Here is a 16,103-nt window from a genome sequence, read left to right as displayed (position 1 = left end):
CCAGTACGAAAACCCTATTGTTCATCTGCTAAACTTATCTTCTGATTCATTACGTCTTGTAAGATTTTAGTTGTAAGTTTTAGGGTAGTATTTAAAAAGTTGATACCTCTGTAGTTTTCTGGCTGCTTTATATCTCCTTTCTGAATAGTAGAATTAGTTCGCTCGTTCTCCTTTCTTCCGGTATTTTATTGTGTTTTATGATTTTGTTAATTAATGTTGTTTAATTGTTCTGTCACTGCTGCTCCACAATATTTCAGTAATTCGTTGTGGTATTTCAAACGAATCAAGTAGCCTCCTTGATCCCTATAAAAACTACCCATTGAGCGTGGAGTGCGACAGGGTTGTGTTATGTCACCCACTCTCTTTATTCTGTACTCTGAAGTAATCTTTATGGACGCTTTGGATGACAGACAAGAGGGAGTAAGACTAGGCGAAGTTATCAACAATATCAGATACTCTGACGATACAGCCATTCTTGCAGAAACTTTACAAGATCTCCAGACATTAATAAATCTAGTCAGTGAAGCACTTTATGAGAGAGGCTTAAAATTAATATTTTAAAGACAAAGTAAATGGCTGTTGAAAATATGGATATAGACCAAGCTCTGCTTTCTCTTAATGGAGAGGAGATATATTGGGTAAACCACTTTAAATACCTTGGCAGCTGGTTAAATGTAAATTCTGGCTTTGATGAAGAGACAATAACCAGCATCTAAATATCACGTATGTAAGGCTTTCATGACCTGGAAACCAGTTCTATGTAGGAAGAGTAACCCTTTATACAGTTCTACGTATAAAGGAAACAGAAGACCACCCAAGTAGCACAATAAAAACATTTTAGTTTTATTTAAGGTTTATAAAGGTTTTATTGTGGTATATAAGAAGATAATGGTTTTAAAGTTACCTTGTAGATATACTGCCAGAATTTTAAAGGTGTTAAGCATTTGTCACTAGTTTCAAAATATCTAATAAGAGTATCGAATAAGATTAATTAACCTTAATAGATAATTTGTCTTGTTGTAGTTTTAAAATGGTTTATTATCTGTTCACTTTAAAACTAATCAGTTTTATGAAGAACTTCCGGACTGTTTGGTTTTATTAGATTCTAGTTTGTTACATTTTAGTTTTATTGCAGTTTTAAAGATTCTCCTAATATGACTTATAAAACCTATTATTAAAATTACTAGATCTAAAAACTATTATGTCAGTAAAACATATGCCTTAAAACTATTTTTAAATTTTCTTTAAAGCCAATTGCTTTCTTAAATGCAATTAGTGGGCTATATTAAAACCAAACGCTCTTAACTGAATCAATTTGGTTATCGTAAAGACTACACTATGCTTCTTGTTAGAAACAATAAAACTAAACTCATCCCTCATTCTTTCATGTCCAAAATGGTCGGCCATTTGTTTTAGAGCGAAACAGTGGTATAGTGTGTTGTAAAAAGTGGAAATACAGTTAGTATTGAAGAAATAAGTCGCAAGTACTTAAAATATAAACGGACTGGTCATTTTAAAAGAAAAATACAACAAACACAGCACTCCGACGCCTCGATTTTAGGTTAGATTCACATTAAAACCGAGTGGCATTATTGACTGCAGCATTAAAACTAAACGGTTTTAATTCCAAGCCAACCTTGCTTTTATGTAGGATATTATGCTCTTGAAAAGGTATAAAATAAAACCATTTGATCTTAACAATTCTATGCCGATAGACCAAATAGTTTTATTGGGATTTTGGCCATATTGCTCTCTGGAGAAGCTGAAAGCCATGATAGATTACAATATAAGGCTTACATAAAAATTATAAATAAGCGACTTAAAGACATAAATTCGATTTATTTTAACATTAAAACATTAAAATTGTAGATGAAATTTTTTTTTTCAAATTAATATTCGTACTTAAATTTTTTTATTAGTATTATTTGTTAATCGCCAAAAGTCCGAAATTTTAATAGTCCTGTCGCCCGGGGGGGGGGGGTACAACGGCCTCCTTAATTCAGATGGACTTACCCAAGTTTTTTTATGTATTTTGACCCGTAGAACACGAATTTTTTGGGTAACAGTTGATCCGGATGTCGATAAGATTGTTTTAAACAAAGAACTTGAGGAATTACATAACAGCGATTTTTCGCAAAACAAAACATTTTTTTGTATTTTTTGGGTGATTCTCAGCAGAAAATGATCTTTCAAGTATTTTCGTAGGATGCATAGTTTTCGAGATAAACGTGGTTGAACATTCAAAAAATCGAAAAAGTGTAAATTTTAAACCCGAATAACTTTTGATTAAAATATAAAATAGCAATTCTGCTTACTGCATTTGAAAATTCAAGTCAAATTCTATCGGTTTTGATTATTTGCGTTGCTAAAAATTAAGTTTTTATTTGCTAAACAAAGCCATAAACACATAGTGTTTCCCGTGTTCAATGCATGCGTTTTAATGTACGTAAATCTACGTAGAAATTTTGTATGCGCGCCTACTCGTTCGATTTCAAATGGGAAATGCATTACAAACATCATTCAATCATTATGTGTTTATAGCTTTGTTTAACAATAAAAAAATTAATGTTTAGCAATGAATGTAATCAAAACCGATAGAATTTGACTTGAACTTTCAAATGCGGTAATCAGAATTGCTATTATATAATTTGCGATCAAAAGTTATTCGGGTTCAAAAATTGAAATTTTTCGATTTTTTAAAAGTTTAACCGCGTTTATGTCGAAAACTATGCACCCTACGAAAAAACTTGTAAAAACATTTTTTTGCTTAGAATGACCCAAAAAATGCAAAAAAATGTTTTGTTTCGCGAGAAATCGCTGTTATGTGATTCCTCAAGTTCTTTGTTTATAACAATCTTTTCGACATCCGGATCGACTGTTACCCAAAAAATTCGTATTCTACGGGTCAAAATACATAAAAAAACTTGGGTAAGTTCATCTGAATTAAGGAGGCCGTTGTACCCCCACTGGCGACAGGACTATAAGGCGCGTGATTTATTTAGATCTATTTTTGTTAACATTATCAATAAATTTGGGTGCAGAAGTGTTTTTCTACTTTGACAGTCCGAAATAATTAAGTACTTTTTATTATTTTTTGGTTACAAATACGTATCTACGTATCATAACACATGTAAAAATGTGTTGGCCTATATGAAGTATATGGGTTTAAAGATTCATTTAATATGGTAAATTGTCTTTAAAAGTCTCCATTTCAGAAACCTTTTTAAGTTTGTTATAAAACTGCCTGCACTTAAAGTGTCTTTTAACATAGTTTTAAAAGCAGCTTCGCAGCAGCTTTAAAACCAGTTGCTTAAGAAAACAAAGTTTTAATGAGGTTTTTATTTTTGGTTTTATTGACCTCTTTCAGAGTGGACCCTTTTATGCTGAAAGCGGTTTTATTGCACCCTTAAGGTTTACTTAAAAACCAAATGGATTTAATTTTAGTTTTATTCTACAGTTTTAAAGCATCCTTAAAAGACTTAATAAACCCGTTCGGTGCTACTTGGGCACCTACACGATGGCAAGATGATGTATGCAAAATGATGAAAAATTGGATCCGTACTGCACAATATCGTGCACTCTTAACAGGGGAGGCCTATATCCTGCAGTGGATTTAAAATGGGCTGATGAATATGATGTCATATGATAATATAAATAAATACTAAGTAATGCTAAACAATGATTTTTATTTAATTGTACAGGAAAAAATTACCAAATTTTATTAAACTAAAAAAATACTTTTCAAAATATCCTTCCCTGTTCAAGTTTATTTCTTATTAACTACTTTTTACCGTATTTATATTTAATATGGTCGGAGATTTTTTCAGCAACCATGTAAACTGTAGCTGCAATTTTTCCTCTAGGTATGTCAGGAAAAACCCCAGCATCGACCACCCTTAAATTATCAAAATGATGTACAATACATTCATTATTGACAACTGAAGTTAAGCTAAATGGTCCCATCCGAGTTGTACAACAAGGACTATAGCCTGTTGTAGTCATATCTTTCAAAGCACAAGTCCAGTACTGTCTTTCCTTTGTTTTCAAATGCTCACAATTCGGATTGGTACTTATCAGTTTCGCTTTGACGCTTTTAAAAGCTTTGGTTTTGAGTAAGCTTAAGAAATATTTGATTCCTCGTATCATTGTGTTTAAATCGCTTCGTTGTACATCAGAATAAAAATTTGGATCAACTATTGGAAAATCTGTAATTTTCTTAGATCTAAGTGTAACTTGACCTTGTGATTTTGGTTTCGTTAATAGCATCGTAATCTTAGAGTCTGTTAAAGTATTATAGTTCTTATAAATCTTGGCAATTTTGTCAACGAGATTCAAGGATTGCTTAATGTCTGCTGGAATACTAAATGGAGGAGGAGCTACGACATACTCAATATCCGCTTCTCCATGTAATATCGTTCTTGCGTTTATGAAGGCTAGATGCTCCAACGCAGCTCCATTAGTCATGGGAGCTTTTCCTTCTTTATAGGTCTCCAAATGTTGTTGCAGAGTCTTTCCAGGCACTGTAAGATCTGTTCTAACATAAAAGTTAACGAACATTGGTTGATCCTTTAAATGCTTTCCAACACTTCGTAAGTTAGTAACCACTGGAATACTAAACTTTTTTAATTCACGTTCTGGTCCAATACCTGATAACATTAATAACTGAGGAGTATTGATGGCACCTGCAGACAAAATGACTTCCTTATTGGCTGAAACTCTATACAGTGTACCATTATTCACAAAGGTGACCCCAGTAGCATTAAACTTATCAAGTAAAATTTTGTTAACTGCAGCATTATAAACGATTTTTAAATTTTTTCTCGATTTTGCGCTTTGGAGAAAGGCATGTGCAGCATTCTGCTGAATATTGCCTTTTAGGTTAAACTGAATGCCAGATACTCCAATTTGCTTTTCTGCATTGTAGTCTACATTTTTTAAGCCTTTTTCTAAATTGGCTTGAACAAACACCTCACCGACAGCAGAATATGGCGCAGTTTTATTTACGTATAATTCACCACCAGCTCCGTGAAAATCTTTGTCGTATGGATTGAAGACTACGTGTTCAGATTTTTTGAAATATGGAAGAACTTCTTCAAAAGACCATCCTGGTAGGTCCATATCTGACCACGAATTGTAATCATGAGCGCTACCTCTGGAGTAAATTCCGGCACTTATGGTTGTAGTGCCTCCTAATACTTTGCCTGTTGGGAAAGTACACTGCGTATTGTTCATACCTAAAATAAATAAAACATTTAATATACAAGATAGACAAAAATTCCGGTTTTTAAGATTATAAATATATTGTTACGATAGCCGTATTCCACCTATGATGGAATATAATCAATGTTGCGAGATTTTATGATACCGTGCCACCAGGATATCTGCAGATTGATTGCAGGATACCTGGCCACATAGATTGGTCTGGAGGTTTCTAGAAGCAGAGCCGAAGTATATAAGTATATAAATACAAGTTTATAATAGGACAATTTTGATTGCAATAGTCAGTCTGAGTTATAAATTTATATTGATAAAGTTTGAAAGATAAATTCGTGTAGGTATTAAATGCTAAGTATACATGAATCAATGATGTTTTAGTGTATGTGTAAATAAAATAAAATGAGTGTAAAATACAGACTGAATGAAATAGGCGTAAAATTATTTTTTTTGGTACCTTATTTTCCTTATTCAGTAAGCCTCAGACTATTTAAATTCAAATTTCAAAAACTTGTGTGTTTTAAAGTTACGATGGCAACATAAACAGTTTTAAATATTGATCTGATCTGGCAGGAGTACATACCTTGTAACATCAAATAAATAAAATATGAATAAAATATTACTAAAAAACGTTTCGAAAGCTTTATTCAAATATTTGAAAACTTTAATCTTTTAAATGAATGTGAAAATTACACAAAGACAATGTTGCGAACACTAGAACATTAGAAGATGAAGTAGCGGGCATAAAAATGAATGGCCTACCCATATGTGAAATTAGATACGCCGATGACACACTACTAATAGCGGAAATTATTACAGATCTTCAAAGAATTTTAGATAAGGTTGTTGCAACGAGTGAAGAATTTGGTCTGTCACTAAACATAAAGAAAACGAAATTCATGGTTATATCAAAGAAAAATGAAGAACCCAGGGAAAGAACTTGATAAGTCCAATTTTTGACATTTTTTGTTTTTAATAGCAATTTGTAGCTTTAATTACATAGTTTCTAAGAGTAACACAATACAGAGTAATAACTGGATAAGTCAAAAGATATAAGTGTTTAAAAAAACCCTGTACAGGAAAAGAACTTGACATGTCCATTCCAAACAGGGGAAAAAGTTGATAATTCCAGGTAATTAACATGCAGTATAAATTTAAAAAAACTAAAACGTAACCAACAAGCAATATATCAATTTTTTTTATTTTTATTACTAATTACTAATTATAAGATGTATTTTAACACAATCACATTTTTAATGTTTTAAACTTTAAACATGCTCTCCTGAACAAAACCAAAAATGTGACTTATCAAGTTATTTTCCTGTGGTCTTCAAATATTAAAAACATCAATCAACACGTAAATAATAAGACGATATAATGAGTTCAGAATTATTACTATTTAGGGACAAACATTAGTCAAACAAACGATTATACGAAAGAAATCCGAATTAGAATAGAAAAGGCTAGAAGTGCGTTCACTAATTACGAAACAAATATTATGTATTATGTAAAATGGTATGTATTTTCTGTTTTTTTGTATGGAGACATGAACTCTCAATGTGGTGTGGAGACATGAACTCTCAATAAATAATTCCTCAATATATTGGAAGCATTTGAGATGTGGACGTATCGAAGAATGCTAAGAATCTCCTGGACAGACAGAATAACCAATGAGGAAGTACTAAGGAGAATACAGAACAGCAGGGAGATACTGAGTTCCATCAAAATAAGAAAACTTTAATACTTGGGTCATATAATACGTGGTGACAGATAGGAACTCCTAAAATTTATTACGCAGGGAAAGATTCAAGGAAGGCGCAGCATAGGTAGGAGAAAAATGTCCTGGCTGAGAAATCTCAGAGGCAGCTCAACTGAACTCTTTCGGGATACTGTCAAAAGTGAGAATAGCAATGATGATTGCCAACCTTCGTCGCGGAGATGGCACGTAAATAAGAAGAAGAAAAGTACAGTTGGTATTGTTAGAAATATTTATACTTCCGTTTTTTAAATCAGAGGAAATGTTGTTCAAATTAATAGGTACTACCGACATGCTCTAAAGCCAATGAGGTTCTACTTCCATTAATGGTACTCCTAATATTGTTTTTAATAGTCTATTTATTGGTAATACTCTCTTAAACGTAACCAGTCGTCACAGGAAACGGCTAAGGTACAATACTAAACTAAAATTTGGTAAAAATCCTTAGAAATATTATTTTGTAAAAATACAAAAATGTGAAAATTACCCTGACATGCGTATTTTTGCGGAGCAGTGTAGTATCCCCAATTCATCTCCGAATTTTGGAGATAGCCTGGGAATATGGGAATATCACTAAAGGAATTAGGAACGCCTCCAGCTTCTAGTAGTAGCACACTCCATGAGTCGATTTCAGACAATCTATTTGCTAACACACAACCAGCCGCTCCAGCACCAACGATTATAAAATCGTATTTACCGTAATCTGCAAAACATATAAAAAATTAACAAAATCCACAATGAAAAATATTATTTAAGAAAATAATCGTTTCGTTTTGATTCAATTCGAGTCTCTTGCCATCCTCTGACACCTGATGTTTCGGAATATATTCCTTGTCAAAGAGGCTTTGCAAGAAGGGAAATTGCATATATTTTTAAATATTACAATAATATTAAAAAATGGTGCGGTCCTGAACCTAGTTAATTAAGTACACCTAAATTTAGTCTCGAAGTTTTTCATCGCTTTACTATAGTAAATCTTTAAATTAATTATAAGAAACATAACCAGTAGTTTAGTTATTAGTTGTGATTTGATTGCCGTAAGTACTTTTATCAATATATTTACGGTTTCATCAAAATCTTAGAGAATTTTAATCCAGTCATACAGTTTTGTAAATTCAAAGGTGTTTAACAAAAACTTGTTTTTTGGCCTATCTTCGATAAGTTAAATACTTTGTAATTGACAGAGTCGTACTGACCCAATTACAATATAATGAAACGAAATAAAAAAATTAAAATAAAAATATCTAACAATTTTTTCCGATGGCTGGTACTTCTGACTACAGGGGTCCTCCAATGTTACCCGATCAACAAACACCATCTTACTCTACAATTACCCAACATAAAGCAGCTACATTCCCTTCGAAACTACAAGCCGTTATTATCCCAGCAGTAGACACACTAAAATTAGAAGACTACGTTACAGCAATAGGATCACTAGTACAACCCAAAAATGTACTTTTTTCATCACGAATTTCTAACGGCAGAATCTGCATCTACCTTTCCAGCAAAGAAGTTGTTGACACTTTTTTAACAGACTACGGAGGTATAAAAATAGGAGATAATGTTATCAGAGCAAGAAGACTAGTCACTCCTGCTAATAGGTTACTGCTGTCTAGTGTCTGTCCGTCTACTTCTCATCACATCCTCGAAAAATATCTTGCCGAGAAGGGCTTTCATCTTCTTTCACCGATGTCTTTCTTAAGAGCGGGAATTCAAAATCCTCAATATAGCCATGTATTAAGCTTTCGTAGGCAGGTGTACTATACACCTGACGACAATCTTGTTAGGTATTCCTGAATCAATTCTTATTGACTTCGATAATACATCTTACCGAATCTTTCTTTCTGATGGACTCACTTGCTATCTCTGTCATAAATCTGGTCAAAGCGCCTCAACATGTACCTATACGGCCATCCAGTCAAACCCGTCCATACCTACATCCCAAACTGACCAAGACTCAATTTATTCCTGTAATGCAACAGCTGAAGACAAAAATCACTCTGTCCAGAATCAAACAGAAAACACTCGTGAAGTAATGGACTCCCAAGAACTCCCTACAGAAATTACTAGGCCGAAACGTTCTCATTCTGAAATATCGTCTCCACATGATACACCATCGGTATAAAACACAGAAACAGATTTTACAAAACCTAAAGCAAGATCAACAAAAAAGCCAAAAGTCACTAAATCAGATACAAAAACTGTAGAAACAGTTTCTACTGAATCACTTATCCAACCTGCAAAGGAATTTATTGAAAAAGCTTCAACCCTGTTTGAATTAAACTATACAGAGATAGTCAGCTTTCTAGATGATGCACACGGTTCCCCCAATCCATTAGGTATCGCACAAGAATACACGAAAAACCTAACAGCGCTATTGGCAATGCTAACAGAAATCTACCCCAAACTCGAAGACAGACGCATTAAATATAGAATTACACGAATAAGGAAGAAAATACGTCGTCAACTAAATCTAGATAAAACTGAAGGTGATAACTCCGAAGATACAGATGTTTCCCAAGAAAACCTCAATTAAAAAAATCAATAAATGTGCTACGCATGTGACCCCAATATAACTGTAGGTCACATTGTTATAGACTGTCCATTATATCATCTGCAAAGACAAGCTACTGGACTACCACGTGATATAAAGTGTGCGTTAAACAGTGCGGATTGTGACAAAATCATTAGGTTTTTAAAGGAAACTAAACTATATAACCAAATATGAGTACTACGTTTCAGAACAATCATAAATTAAAATCAACTTTGTAAAAACTCTGTAAAAAAACTTTGTAAAATAGTTTATATTTTGTATCAAATTAATATGTATCATTGTACCACCGCTAATAACCTTTTATGGTTGATGCGGGTTATTTCTAATAAAAAAAAATATTAAAAAATATAAGGTAACATGATCTTAAAACGCCTGCATGCAAAAAAAATTTTTAACTCATACGCTTATTACGCGGCTTTGGAAATGCTATAAAATTAAAATTTCTTCAGAGACGCTTAAACGGGTCTGACGTCACGACACACGGTCTAACTGCCATCGGCAACAAAACCGCTCGGATATTTCGAAAATATTATTTACAAATTCATTCAAATTCACTTAAAACTCTTATATAAAAGTCGATTGTATAAAATAAAAGTTCTAAAAAAAGGTTGTTTTGGGGATTGTATTAATTCCATTTTCATCGTATTTAATTTTAAAAAAGGTATTATTTGTGTTCTTGTATGTTCATAATTAGTTTATTTAGTTTCAAACTAGTCGACGAAACAGTCGACGATATACCAGCCAATGAGATAATATACATTTTAGGAGACATGAACGCAAGAGTCGGTAACATAATTATACCAGGAATAAAGCAACGATTCAATGAAGACAAAAAAAAATGAAAATGGGGAGCTACTTATTAACTTTTGCTCTCAGAACGAATTTCGAATAAACAATACGTTCTTCAGACACAAAGATCTACAAAAATATACATTCCAAAATACAAGAGGACACAGATCCGTTATTGATTATATATTGACAATAAGAAACATCCACCACTCTCAAGTACTAGACATACGATGTTTAAGTGCAGCTAATATTGGAAGCGATCACAACCTAGTACTTGGAAAAATCAGAATAGAGCTACAATGAAACAGGAAAGAAGACCCTGTTGAATGTGAGACAAGAATAAAGGTAGAACAGCTACGAGACTTGTCAACACGAGATATATACCAGAGAACATTGCAAAAAGTACTGAATGAAAACTACATTACACCGGATGAAGACATAGAACAAAGTTGGAGGAAGATCAGAGATAATATCAAAATGGCAGCAACGGAAGCACTTGGAGAACGTAAGATAAGTAAACATATACGAAAGAAAAGGAGAACTCCATGGTTCTGTGAAGAAATAAAAATAAAATGCCAAGAAAAAAAGAAAATCTACCTAGAGTACAAGTCCAAAAGAACGAGACAAACATATGAAGAATATAAAAGAGTACGAAATGAATTAAACTCAATAGTAAGAAGGAAGAAAACAGAACATTGGGAAGCATTTTCAAAAGAGATGGAGCACGACTTTTATGGGATGCAAAGGGAAATGTGGAAAATGATAAGAGGTCAAAGAGCAGAGATGAAGGAATTGATAGAAGTAAAACATATTGATACAAATACATGGACAATTTACCTAAAAAACCTTTATCAAACAGCTAATCACAAAGAACTGGAAACAACGCGATTAGAATCGGATGAGAAAACAGAAATTAAAGAGGAAGATATAAAGAACGCCTTAAAAAAGATGAAAAATCGAAAAGCTCCTGGGAAAGATGGAATAGCTAATGAACTTTTAAAGTACGGAGGAGATAGACTTCACAAAGAACTGAATATCCTTATAAGTAAAATAATAAATACAGGAAGAATTCCAGAAGAATGGAGAACCACTCAAATGATGGCGTTATTTAAGAAAGGTGATAGGGCAGACCCCAGTAACTATAGAGGGATAAATTTACTGGGCACTATACTGAAACTCACAACAAAAATACTTATGGAGAAAATAATGGCGTGCATAAATATATCGGATGAACAACAAGGATTTAGAAGTGGAAGATCATGTAACGATGCAGTTTTTGTGATAAGGCAAATAGCGGAGAAATCATTAGAATATAACAAACCAGCCTTTTTCTCTTTCATAGACCTAGAGAAAGCGTTTGATAGAATCCAATTAAAATATGTGATACACCTTCTATATGAGAAAAATTTACCACTTGATATCATAAAACTGATAGAAAACATATATGTAAGAAATAAAATAGAGATGAAAGTCAATGGAATAATAACAGAACCCATAGAAACAAACACAGGAATCCGGCAAGGAGATTCACTAAGCCCTCTACTGTTTAACATAATATTGGATGCAATAATAAAACAAGTGAAGAAAAAAAGAGGGTACAAAATGGGCAATAGAGAGATAAAAATACTCTGTTACGCTGATGACACCGTGTTAGTAGCAGAGTGCGAAGACGACCTACAAAGATTATTGCACGAGTTCAACATTAACGCAAAAGAAATGAATATGAAAATATCAGTCCAAAAAACAAAAAGCTTAGTAATTGCCAAAGAACCAATAAGATGCAAATTGGAGTTAGACAATCAAATTATACAAGTAATGACTTTCAAATATCTGGGAATTAATCTATCAGCCGACAACACTATCGAAGAAGAGGTAAAAGACCAAATAATTAAAGTCAGTAGAACGGCCGGATGCCTTCTTCTTCTTCTTCAAGTGCCGTCTCCTAATCGGAGGTTGGATATCATCATCACTATCTTTACTCTATCCACCGCTGCTCTAAAGAGTTCTATAGAACTGCATCTAAACGACACAATTTGGAAAACGGATGCCTAAACGACACAATTTGGAAAAACAAACACCTAAGATTGGAAACAAAGGCCCGAATATATAAGTCAGTTATTAGGCCAGTTATGACTTACACGGCCGAAACAAGACCAGATACAAGCAAAACACGAAGACATCTGGAAACCAACGAAATGAAGATCTTAAGAAGGATTGCTGGAAAAGGACTACAGGATAGGGTAAGAAGTGAGGAAATCAGACGCATATGTGGAGTAGACAATATAAATACCTGGGTAAAGAACAGAAAAGAAGAGTGGAATGAGCACATAAGCAGGATGTCTGAATCAAGGATAGTAAGAATAGCCAGGGACAAGTCACCGTTAGGCAGGAGAAGTATAGGACGCCCAAGGAAAAGATGGAATGACAACTTAGGGGCAGAATGAAAGGCACCGTTGAAGAAAAACAGGCAGTACTGCCTATATAAAAGAAGAAGAAGAAGAAGAAGTTTTAAACTGAAATTGATCAGGTGTTAAGACAAAGAAGTTAGTATTATTAATAAGCATGTTTAAATTGTTTATAATAATACGTTTTAGTTACTCTTACTTTTATTACTAAAATTTTTGTTTATTTTTATGTTTTCTTCTTTCTTCTTTGTTATGAATCTAAAATGTTTAAAAATGATAGGTTTTAGTTTTGTTTATTACAAAATATTACGACCAGAAATATATTCGGAACATTTAATTATTATAAGGGACGAACGTTTTGGATTTAAAAAAACGTTGTGTTGTTAAAACCGAGACCGAGAGTTAAAATCTAATCTATCAACCAAATAACCAATGCTACAATGTAAAATGCACAAGTACAGTTGCAAATGTTTCTATTTTAAATTTTTTTTTATTTAGCTCCACTTAATTTACAATCTGTTATCACCCTATTGTTCGAAACATACCACGGAGCATTGGTTATAATTCGAAGAACTTTGTTCTGGAATCTTTGTAGGATTTCTAGGTTTGAATTGCTAGCAGAACCCCATAATTGAATTCCATACGTCCATATTGGCTTCAGTACGGCTTTATATTATATTAAGATCTTATTTGTGAGATTTAATTGTGATTTCCTGCCAATAAGCCAGTAAAGTTGTCTTAGTTTGAGACCCAATTGTTTTCGTTTTGTAAATATATGTGTTCTCCATGTTAATCTTCTGTCAAGATATGAACCTAAATATTTGACTTCATTTCTCTGAGTAATCATTTGATTATTTAATAACACTGCTGGACATATACCTCTTCTTAGTGTAAAGGTAACATGGATTGATTTGGTCTCATTAACTCGAATTTTCCATTTTTTTTAACCATGCTTGGATATTATTAAGGCTGGCTTGTAAGTTTGTTGAGGCAGTTACTGGATCATGATGTAAGGCGAGTATTGCAGTGTCATCTGCGAAGGTTGCTGTTATTGTAGTTATTGAAGTTGGTAGATCTGCAGTAAAAAGCTGGTACAACATTGGTCCTAACACGCTGCCTTGCGGTACTCCTGATTTTATTTGGTATAATTCTGAATATTCTGAATGGTATTTAACTGAATAGAATCTGTCAGATAAGTAAGACTTTAGAAGTTCATAATATGGATGAGGCAATAGGTTTTTTAGTTTATAGAGTAGACCTTTGCGCCAGACTTTATCGAACGCTTGGCTTATGTCAAGAAACGCTGCTGAGCAATATCGCTTATTTTCAAAGTCGTTGCTGATATGTTTTACTAATCTATGGACTTGCTCTATGGTTCCATGTCCTTGTCTAAACCCAAACTGATGTTCTGGTATGAGATTTTTGCTATCTAGTATTGGCTTGATGCTTTTCATTATTAATTTTTCCATTACTTTGGAAAGCACAGGCAGTAAACTTATTGGCCTATATGACGTTAATTCCTCTAGTTTTTTTTTTTCTGGTTTTGGGATCATAATTAAAAATTTTAAAAATAAGTGTTTTCTTTGCGTAGCACATACAGACTTTGAAAATAATTAAAAATTTACTTATATTTGGATAGAATCGACGCAAGTCTTATTGACAGTTTGATTAGTATAGCACAAGACTTTTCGAGTGAAAGTATTTTCCCCATCTATTTAGCTCTGCTAATTATTAAAAATATATGGAATAAAACTTTGATAAAATGAAGTCTTATCCATAAAATATTTTTTATTACTTTATGTGAGAATGAAATTCAAATTTTAAGCTAAATATATATTTATATATTTTATTAAAATATCCTTTCTTTTTATAAGTAATTTTTTAATACTACATAATATCTATGTACATTCGTACATACTTACATAACTTTATAATATAATTTGGCATTTGAGATAGGTTGTAAAATAAAAATGTACTTCCGTAAACTAAAAACAATATTATAAATGAATGAAAATCTTTAAAATGTCAAAATATTGTCTTCACAGTGCACGTCTGCCACTAGCCAAACGAGCAGTGGTAAAAATCATGGTTGGTGACATCAGACCCAAGCGCACGCTTTTGAAGTTATTTGAAACGGTAAATTTGGGCGCGCAACTATTATCATATATTGTACATAAACTATTAATTATTAAGACGTAATATTTTAAATATAATATTTTTAAACATAAGTTAACAATTTTGTGCAAAAATATTTTTATGTACAAGTTCCCTATTGGAGCATAACGAAACGAAGGAAATGGTGCAAATATTAAAATATTTGCACCGGAGTATGGTTAGACTGTCCTCTAACGGGGAACGATGAAATGAGTGAAAAATAATTTCGACCACGAATCAAGTAATCTGTTAACCGAGGTACACAGTACCAAGCGACGCCGCTAGGAGAACAATCCAATAATGCGTCGCAGATTACTTATATGAAACGTGGTCATTTTGTACTCTAATACAGAGTATGGTATGACAAGAAAGAAAATAATCGTTTCTTTTGATTCAATTCGAGTCTCTTGCCATCCTCTGACACCTGATGTTTCGGAATCTATTCCTTGTCAAAGAGGCTTTGCAAGAAGACTGAATTGGACCATAACGAAACGAAGAAGATGGTGCAAATATTAAAATATTGGAGTAAAGTCCTATAATAGCCTTCGTGCCAAGCAAAAGTATTCCTGTAACCGGAATATTCTAATAACCGATCATTGGTGACTCATTTTGACATATGTCAACCTCAAATTTACATTCTTAAGGTAGGATATTCCTATAACCGGTATTCTAATAAGCGGGTTCAACTGTATTTGAATTATGTATACTCACCCAGTACTGTTTCATTTTTAACTTTGAATAATTTCTCATTGTTTGTTGGCAATCTGTATGTTTCAACATTCTTAAGTGTCTGTCTCACATAATCATACAACGGATCTGTCTTGGGCTTTACTTGTGCAGGTTTTGGCTTTCTTCTTGCAGACACAATATTGTTATATACCAGAGTATACAATAGTATAACCAATATTTTCATTTTTCACTTTTTCACTGTCAACCACATACTCCCAAAATATTTACGTTGCGATTGAAAAACTAATTTGTTTAAAATTTTCATAAATTAAACTTAATAACCGTGACTTAGTGATATATGTAGAGAGATATTAAAGAACACTTGAATATTTTAGTTTAAAACTACAAACTTTAACGTACTACGCAATGGTAAATATTAACTGATTTTTTTTGTAAAATTTCCCTCAGTCTATAAAATACGATAAACCAAATTGGAATATTTTATAAGAAAATATTTATGCTAACACTCTCTTGTCTAGGAATGCGTGGTGGGGAAAAATCT

The 16,103-nt window shown here is 32.8% G+C and overlaps 2 protein-coding genes across 2 annotated transcripts in view; one reads left to right on the top strand and one right to left on the bottom strand.

Annotated features, from left to right (window-relative positions):
• Positions 1-16,103, top strand: part of LOC126889755 (uncharacterized) — a 1,061,577-nt gene that overhangs the window by 79,086 nt on the left and 966,388 nt on the right. The window lies entirely within an intron of this gene.
• Positions 3,667-15,843, bottom strand: LOC126889757 (glucose dehydrogenase [FAD, quinone]-like). The gene is made up of 3 exons (XM_050658330.1): positions 15,584-15,843; positions 7,458-7,673; positions 3,667-5,234 (listed from the first exon to the last, which is right to left on the bottom strand). Exons 1-3 carry the CDS (start codon positions 15,783-15,785, stop codon positions 3,781-3,783), a joined length of 1,872 nt encoding a protein of 623 aa, XP_050514287.1. The 5' UTR covers positions 15,786-15,843; the 3' UTR covers positions 3,667-3,780.

Source organism: Diabrotica virgifera, chromosome 8 (genome assembly GCF_917563875.1).
Source record: "Diabrotica virgifera virgifera chromosome 8, PGI_DIABVI_V3a".
Taxonomy (NCBI): domain Eukaryota; kingdom Metazoa; phylum Arthropoda; class Insecta; order Coleoptera; family Chrysomelidae; genus Diabrotica; species Diabrotica virgifera.
This window is presented reverse-complemented; position numbering and strand designations above follow the sequence as displayed.

Bases quoted from the DNA above. Each gene is read 5' to 3' on its own strand.
- LOC126889757 (XM_050658330.1), bottom strand. From the start codon at position 15,785: ATGAAAATATTGGTTATACTATTGTATACTCTGGTATATAACAATATT. The intron at 7,674-15,583 runs GTGAGTATACAT...TATGTTTTGCAG, and splicing joins TAAAAATGAAACAGTACTGG to ATTACGGTAAATACGATTTT. The intron at 5,235-7,457 runs GTAATTTTCACA...TATTTATTTTAG, and splicing joins GCAAAAATACGCATGTCAGG to GTATGAACAATACGCAGTGT.